The sequence below is a fragment of the Schistocerca americana genome, chromosome 9, assembly GCF_021461395.2.
Source record: "Schistocerca americana isolate TAMUIC-IGC-003095 chromosome 9, iqSchAmer2.1, whole genome shotgun sequence".
Classification (NCBI taxonomy): domain Eukaryota; kingdom Metazoa; phylum Arthropoda; class Insecta; order Orthoptera; family Acrididae; genus Schistocerca; species Schistocerca americana.
The window spans coordinates 138675803-138685221 of NC_060127.1; the positions used below are offsets into that span (position 1 = coordinate 138675803).

The 9419-nt window shown below is 42.2% G+C and overlaps 1 protein-coding gene across 1 annotated transcript in view; it reads right to left on the reverse strand.

Annotated features, from left to right (window-relative positions):
- The window catches only part of LOC124550743 (probable cytochrome P450 4s3), a 47195-nt gene extending 38410 nt beyond the window's left edge, over positions 1-8785 (reverse strand). Inside the window, exon 1 of the mRNA XM_047125466.1 lies at positions 8540-8785. Coding sequence (XP_046981422.1) covers positions 8540-8785 — 246 coding nt within the window. The remainder of the gene's footprint in view (positions 1-8539) is intronic.
- Between the last annotated feature and the right edge of the window lie 634 nt (positions 8786-9419).

Here is a 9419-nt window from a genome sequence, read left to right on the forward strand (position 1 = left end):
GGACGGGAGGCAGCTGCGGGCAACAGCGCAGCACCCTTTGTAAAACTTGTCACACGAAACGATTCACCGAACAGTCATATTTTCTTGTCGCCACGAGCGCTTCCAGACGATTCCTGACGTCGTGCAGAGGCGTCGTCCGCTCGGACCCTCTGTGTAGTAATTAATCGATACTATGGCTGGACGCGACGTTCCATTTGTCCCACAAACCGCCACAATTTCACAGTGAATCTGTGAGCACTTTAGATGTTTTGCCCACAAGAACTTCAACTTTCCAGTACGTTTCCAGTTGCTGCGTCATTTCAGTCGCGATTGGCAGTGGTCTTAGTGTGGGACCACACGCTTATTTTGATAGGAATAAAGATTCTTTCGGTCTACGGCACTAACACTCCTATAGATTGTAGCAGAGGCACAGAATAGCGAGTATACACAAAGGGAATCGGGCAGCGGTTCCTCTGACACGATCGAGTCAAGCTTCACGCACGACGCCATATTAACACCGAGTAAACGCAAAACGATAGCACCTTACCATTACGGCTCAAAATGGACGTTCTTAGGAAAGAGAACCAACACAACTGACTAAATGAAAAAAAATTAAGAAAGGGAACGCTGCTGAAACAAGTTGCGATAAATTTTTAGTTAAAAACTTGTCACGTAAGCTTTTAAATTTATTGCTGTTCACTTGTGCACGCTTTGAACTGCCACTACTTTTAGCCTCACATGACAATGAAGCTACTTTGTTTTGTAAATATCGCTATTTCCCTTGCCGCAGTTTTATTAATTTATCTTTTCTGGGATTCTGTGCTGATAAATCCACTTCGCTTTCTACAGAAATAGCTCTTGCGAGACATTCAGTTAAGTGTTTCAGTGTTCGTATCAATACTGGAATTTTCATTCATGTTTTCAACCGGAAAGTGACAATTTCTACTTACGTGTCTGGATGAACAGTCTCTAACGACGATCGTCAGCCGTCGGTAATCAAGTGAAAATAGACTGGCTTTGCTTGCGATTAGCGGGAAATCTGGCTTCGATTCCCAGCCGGCACAGATTTTCAGATGTCACTATAATCCGTTCATTATAAGAATAGACCAGATGCAAACAAACACAAACGCGATGACCGGTCAGAAGCCGTAGCACACCTACGCTGGTTTTCTTACGCTCTTGTAAGTAGGTCCTACTTATGTATTAGATATGTTGTTACTAAGTTACGTTAGATGAAACTTTAAGATGTTCAAATGTATTGACAGCTATCAAAGTTTTCTTAATCACGCTTTAGCTAGGTAGTTTTTATTTCAAAAATCGTGTAGAGCGGCACAGCCTCTGCAGCGTTGTGCTCTGATAGTCGCGCTGTTAATGCACAGTGAGAAAATGGCTGGGCTGCTTTCTGCTCCGTAGTGAAACACGCGCATGGGACACGGTTAAAAAGGCGCCGAGAAATAGGCTATTCTTAATGTTTTTCATAAATTTACTGCGATAATCGGGTTTGAAGTTTTCCCAGCGCTGTATATAATGTAGCTGATACACACATAAATGCTGAATGTGTAGCGGAGTTGGCAGCGTAATACACTATTAAACCAAATGCGGTGATTCCTGTGTTGGTTTAAATCGCCCCAGCATCAATTTTTTTTCGTCTTCAATATGAAATACCTACATCTCGTAATTATAAAACTGATCATCATTTTTTTATGAATAATGCAAGTCTTCTTGTTTCTAATTAAATACGACCATCGTTTTATACCATAGATGCAGATAAGTACCGTAGAAACATAGAAAACAATCATTTTAACAGCATCGAATACATCATGCACATGCTGCATTTTTACATTTGCTACTGTACCATTACAGTATGAACCCAGCAGAACTGATCTGGAGCCAAGCTGCGGGATTTGGCCCGAGAAGTAACAAGACTGTTGAGGCTGCCAGACGTAATGGAATTAACGCACGCAGCAAGCTGGCGGGATATAGAATGGCTTGTCGTCAAAGAAGAAGAGAAAATGCCACACCTGATTGGCTTCGTGGATTCTGTAGTTGATAGGGTCGTTATCAACGTAACAGGTGACACTTCCAGATATGAAATGTATTTATCGGATTCGAATAAGGAAGAAGCTAAGAGGTTACTAGATAACGGACTGTAAGTAATATCTTCAGGGGCTTCAATATTTAAGTATACCGTGAAATCCTTCAATACTCTCTTACGTATCACTCAGCTTATGCAGAAATATTACCCTGTCGTTAGATGAGGAATTTTCATCATTCTTGGTTTTAATTACAATGGTATGTTAGCTAAAAACGATGTCGTGTTGCGGTTTTCGGCCGGCCGGTGTGGCCGAGCGGTTTTAGGCGCTACAGTCTGGAACCGCGCGACCGCTATGGTCGCAGGTTCGAATCCTGCCTCGGGCATGGATGTGTGTGATGTCCTTAGGTTAGTTTAAGTAGTTCTAAGTTCTAGGGGACTTAAGTCCCATAGTGCTCAGAGCCATTTGAACCATTTGCGGTTTTCGTCTAGCCGTCAAAGGAGCGTATTGTGGGAGATCTGAAGTGCGTTATTTCATTCTGCTTAAAAATTAAATGACATTCGAAGCTGTACAGCTCCTCCTCTCGTCTCTTTTTACTTGTGAACTGCAGCTGGCCACGTCACAGCAGGCTAGCTGTACCAGCTGAACGGCCAGTGCTGTCCAAGGCAAGTGCGCCGGTAAAGCTGTTGTCCCGTACTATCGCTAAGTCGATGTGCGCGTAACGCACAGCGCAAAACGTACCCTTATTATCGTACTTGACAGTACCACTGGCGGATTAAAGGAGGGGGTGGGGGGTGGGAGGCGTTGGTGGCTGTCGCCCCCCTCCCCCCCGTTTACCTTGCCTTACCTACAAGTTCGTATGTCTTGGCGTAGCTAGAATTTCATCATGTTATGTTTTCACTCTGCTGTACGCTTTGAGAATTTTTTTTATTTAAAATCAAAATTTGGCCTCTGAAGTGGTACCCCATTTTATCCAGATGTAGTGTGTATTACCTTGTTGTTCTTATCTGCTTTTCTCCAATCTCGATCATTTCTATGTTCTATTTCAGGTCAAATTTTGTGTCCACGTACTGCTTGTGACTTATCCTGTACAACTGTATGATCAAAGTGGAATGACAGGACAACACCCACATCCATCCCCCAGCCAGAAGAGCCCAGCCATCCGCAGCACGGACTCTGGGATTCCCCGACTTCCGTGCCCCCTATCAGCGGCGCGCGCTGCGCTAAGCCCGTACGGTGCCACCCGCCGTGCCTCCCTTATTGTCAGTGTGCAGAGTTGTGCTCTTAGCCATCTCGTCTCTGGCTGAATAGCTTACACGATCAGTTCCTTTTACTGGTGTCGACTGTTTCATTTCTGTCATCTGTGTACCGTGAAACGAGCTGCAAAGATAACATCTAAAAAACAGAAGACAACAGGTGAGTTTATTATAGAGTAAGATTATGCTTCGTGAGGTGTTATACCGACAAAATTTGTTTGTTCATGTGTATGTATTACTTAATTTTGGATCTGAGTTCTTAATGTCAAGCTATTTGAGAATACACTACAATTTTTCATAGGAAGAAGAGTTTGGTATATTTTCTTCCATAGTTGGTTCACTTGTTTTCATATGCTGCGGCTGTCTACTTAAGTTGAAAAGTTGAGAGTTTTTCTATGGATGTTACTTTACTTATTGGGCATGAAGTATTTGTATGGCCACCAATCATCTTTGTGATCGATGAATCAAACCAAATTAATTTTATGTTCGAGACAGCGACAAGTAATATTTTCATGGCCGGAAGTACTTGTTTTAAGGAGTCTTTTTTTGCGGAAACTGTACGATGTTGCAAAGAATAGCCTTATCTTTCCTGTTTCCTTGTATTTTTACGAACTGTTGAACTCGGTATCAATGACGTCTACGGGAAGTACCTTTGCCTCAGAAGTTATTTTCAGCTGGGGAGGGCGAATTCTGATGATAAAATTGCCAGTGGTCTGTCTCGTTTGAGATATGCAGGCAGATTGGCCGTTTTCGAGAATACATCGAATGGTCACATTTGAATAGGAAGTCTCAACAATGTATTATTACGAAAGATTGTTGCTTCCGCGCGTCGTTCCTAAAGTAGCAAACTACTGGCATTGCGCTTGCGTGCCAAGTTTCATGCATACCCTGCTTGAACTGCCTAATTACCTATTTTATTGCCGATAGATATAAAAACGATACACTACAATTACTATATTAATCTATAAAATAAAACTCTACAATTAACAAACGAAAAGAAACAAGTCATGGTAGCAAATTTACAAAGAAACAGCACTGGATTTTTGGTTCATCATTTTGTCAGTATCATGGCAATTTACCTCTCAGGATACGTTTAAATCTCATCTTCCATGCGAAATCATCCAACGTGTTATATTTAGGCCTAATTACAAAATATCACTTAAATGTGATTTTTTTTCCGAAAAGATGCTCATTTCCTGCGCACCGTGATCTAAAACCGAAATGTTTGACTGCTAACGGGTAAGATACTTTGATGCAGTACAACCTGAAATATCAGTGTCAAATGGAAATAAACACAAGTGTCTTTTTATATGCAGCACGTATACATTTTTAAAATGGTAAATACACCTTCGAATCTGTCAAATGGTTCCGCTACAAGACAGCAGTTCTTACCATAGCTTAGATGTGCTTCATTGCAGATTTCGAAATAAGCCTCCTTATTTCAGTCAACTAACCACAAATTCAGAAACAGAATGGTCTTTGAGGACTTCCAGATCTACTAATTATGGCGTAAAGCTCTGTGTCACATGTCATGTCTGACACGAATCTTTATTCCATCACTATAATCTATAAAAAAATAATCACAAATTTGGAACCACTTATGCGACTGAATCTTTTTGATTAATAGATAAATACTGTGGTTGTGTTCTAGTATTTATTTTGCTATTTTAGGTAACAAATGGAAGAACCAATGTCGATTATAGTCAATCAAGCCGGCCAAAAATTTGACGCCAGTCAGCCAGTGTACTATTTTGTGGTACGCTGCGTAAACCTTAGGTTCTATATAAAATTGCGCAGTACAGAATTAAAGATTTCAGCAAGATCTAGATTAAAAAATGTCGAAAAACAGCTTGAATCTCTAAAACGCAACAAATCTCCAGGGCCCGACGGAATTCCTGTCACGTAATTTGTGTCCGAATAAGCTCCTTTCTTGACCGTAATTTACCGCGTGTCTCTCGAACAAGGAGTGAATGGAAAAGGGCACAAGTCACACGGATACACAAAAAGGGAAGCAAAACCGACCCACAGACATTTCGGCTAGTAATATGGAGCAAATGTGCGGGGCCCCTATCAGGCTGCACTAACGGGAGTCGTATAGCAAACACAAAGAAGGCCAGCACGAATGATAACAGGCTTGTCTGACTGGCGAGAGAGCGTCAGTGACATGTTGAGAAGTCAGAATTGGCAAACACCCGAAGAAAGACGTATATCACGCCAGAACCACCTTGAAAAATTCCAGAGGCAAAATCGTGGCAGAAGCGATGCATATTCTTTTTTTCCTTCTCCACCCTATGTATGTATCTCGCGAAGACAAAATTAGGTAAGTAAGAGACTAAGAACTCGCACAGAGGCAGTCATTCTTTCCGTCCGTGAATGGGATAGGAAGAGACCTTAACGTATGGTACCCTAGAGTACCCCCTGCCACACACAGCACGGTGACTCGCAGAGTACGGATGGAGATGTAGGTAGTATTAAACCTTTGATGTGCATTTAGACCAAAAGTCTATTAGTAGAGTGAGCAGCCAAACATTCGTTTATACCAACAGGTGCTTGTGCCTACTAACCTGTGGTATGGCATGTAAGTTTGTGAGACAGGAGTGTTCAACACATATCATTTATGACTTTGGTGCAATGTATTCTTTTCAGGTTCCACATCAGATGAGCATAATGAGATGAGGACTCAGCACCGCCAATGCCTGCCACTTCGAATGGTCCAGGTGATCAGGTGAGCTGCGCTTCAGCTACATTACCTGCAGATAACACTTACGTTTCAGGGGTACATTCCGAAAACGACATCGGTGTACATACTGGGACTAAACCATCTGATAGTGTGCTTGCCACCATACCACAAAAGCTCTGGCAACCTCCTGCTGAGTACAGTTACCCACATTCTACTCATAATAACGGTGGGAAGACTGAAAGAAGGCTTCTGAAAAAAGAGCACTTATATAAACATAAACCACGGTTAGTTTGGTCTCCATCCAAAGAAGGTCTATTTTGCAAAGTGTGTCCTTTCTTTGCGCCTACTTTTAAGGGTGAGTATCATGTGGAAATGAAGTTAAACACATTAGTGACTGTACCTCAGACGAAATCTGCTAAGTTATTAGGTAAAGATGGTGACCTGGAAAATCACAGTAAAGCATTATATCATCAGCAAGCTTTAGGACATGCCAACGACTTTTTGATTTCTCACCAAAATCCAAATAAATCGGTTGAAAATCAAGTTGACACCTACCGACTAAAGAGAACGCAAAAAAAAACAAAAACAAAAAAACAAAACAGAAACTGTTTTCCTTTTCAAAACGTCATATTTCTTGGATGGCAGAATATACCTTTTAGAGGACATAGAGTTGACGGCTCTGTTCTTTCTAATGATCCTGAACTATCAAATAAAGGCAGCTTTAAAGAGTTGATGAAACTTCGCGCCGAAGAATGTGAGGAAATTGAATTAGAAGCACAGTATAACTCTTGTAATAAAAGACGCACATTTTTAAGTATAACTGTTCAAAATGAGTTGATTGAAAGCTGTGGCAAAGAAATTATTTCTCAGATAGTAAATAGAATCGAAGAACACAAATTATACAGTATTGGGTGTGATGAGACAACTGAAATCAGCCACAAAACTCAGGTGTCAATTTTTTTAAAGATATGTTTATAAAGATGTAATCAGAGAAGATTTCATGTGTTTCATCAATCCACGTGAGCCACAGACAAATCTGTGGAAACAAAACTTCAAAGCTGGATCCAAACTAAAGAAAGGTGAAGATTCCTTTTCAACATCTGACGATGAAAATGATCAACTTCAGCCTTTTGAAGATGGCTGTGATTCTAATAAATGTAATAAAGGTAGAGCAGATGAAGAGGCATAAGATCCCAAAATGACTGGAATACAGTTAGGTAAAACTGTGATAAACACTATGAGACCTTAGTAAATGTATTGGTATTGCAACCGATGGCTGCTCTGTCATGAGTTCCGAGATGTTGGAGCAGTTGCCACAATAAAGAAAGAATGGATTAATGCTGACAGAGCCCAATGTTTCAAACATTCTTCGAATTTATCTATTTCTAAGTGTCCTGGTGTGCAACAAGTGAGAAACTCAATTGGTATCGTTAAGGTGGTTGTTTCATTTTTTACAGCCTCTCCAAAAAGAAATACTGTACACGTTAAGCATACAGGGAGTCAGCTTGTCTCCATGTGTGAAACAAGATGGGTAGAAAGGACGTTACCTGTAATGTTGTGCCTTGAGGAAATTTCACAATGGTCACATTTCTCAAGTGACACCTCTAGTGTAACAGCTACGACGCTTTTATATGCTATCAGTAATGAAGAATTTATCTTAACTCTACTGTGTCTTGCTGATGTGCTCCGTCAAAAATTGCCTCTCAGTAGATTTTTTTCCAAACAGAAACTATTGACGTTACAGAAGCAACTAATACCGTAAACGACACTTTATCAGTCTTAAAAACAAAGCGAGATAATGCAGTTGCGGAGTTCAGTTTCCTTTATGATGAAGCGAAGAGAATCGCAGATGTTGCTGGAAGCACCATCTGAACACGCAGAATTACATCTCACCAAATTAACAGACCTAATGCTGCTCCATCGAGTCCAGAAAGTTGTTTTGGGGTTAATGTCTTCATTCCCATTCTCGACGCAATTAGCAACGATCTTGAAAGCAGATTCTCTAAAAACGTCCTAATTCTCTTCAACCTGAACACTCTTCTACCAAAAGTCTGTTCTTCGTCGACCAGATCCGTGGAGTCAGTGATTAGTGATACCGAAACAGTGGCTAGAAAGAATGAGATTTTCAGTCTCCAGAGGAGTGTGCGCTGATATGAAACTTCCTGGCAGATTAAAACTGTGTGCCCGACCGAGACTCGAGTTCGAGTCTCGGTACGGCACAAAGTTTTAATCTGGCAGGAAGTATATCGGCGCACACTCCCCTGCAGAGTGAAAATCTCATTCTGGAAACATCCCCCATGCTATGGCTAAGTCATGTCTCCGCAATATCCTCCGCAATACGTAGCACAGATTGCATAAATGAAAAGGAGGGGAAAAAACAAAGAACATTCCGTCACACATTCACGACAGTTTTGCAGCTTTCCCTAGTACTGAAACCACGAACCGCCTCTGTCTCCGAGATACAGATCACAAAAAGCCTATAGTTTGTGCGGGGTGCCAGTGAAAGCCCCTTTATCTGCGACCGTAGGATGATGATGCTGCTTCATCATTTTCCACCTTTTGTAAGTCTTGACGTGTTGGTTTTGGCTCACCTCAGAGTGGAACGTGGGGTTGATGAGTTTGCGGTGCGTCTTCCACCGGCTACCGTTGAGGGTGAGTAATCCGTCGCCGACGAAGGGCCACACGGCGCTCGTGGTGTGGGGATCTCGTTCTACCAACCTGGACGTCACCAGGACGTGTTGTACGTCGTCTGGGTGAGCGACCATTATCACCAGTTTCGGACCAGCGTAGAACCTGCGATCAAGACCACAGCACCCAGACTTTTTATTTGCTGGCATGGCGGGAAAAGAGCTGTAGGTACACTGGAGTCTGCAGAAACTGGAACACTCACTGGAACAAAACTTCACAGAAAAGCTGAAGCACACAAGAAGAAGCTTTACTGTACTGCTCTAGAGACGTCCACTACTCCGTCCAAACAGGCCTCGAAAGGCCCAGGTGTACCGACCGACCAGCTTGCTTGCCAAGAGGGCTCACCACACCCGTACCATAACCTACTTAAGTGCTGGCCAAGCACGGCGCTTAACTTCGCTGATCTGACAGGAATCAGTGTTACCGCCGTGGCAAGGCCGTTGGCAGATACATCTAATACTCCTAGATAAACTAAGGGTTTATGAATTTGATGGTATAGCTAACCAATGAATAACGTGTTTAATGAAAAGCAGGCTCAAACTTGTACATGGTAATTAAAGAATTAAGGCTTTCACGACCGGATGGTATAGCTGCTGGTAAACCTTTCCGGATGCGAGATCGTGGTCCAAGAAACGCTTCTGTTCCTGACGTTTCGTCCAGGACTGCTTGGACATTCTCAGAGACGCTCCTCCGCTGAGTCTTACCGACTGACCGGTCCGAGCGTCATATATACTGCAGGAAAGGGGGACATGGTCGAAATAACACGTTATGAGCAGAGATAGT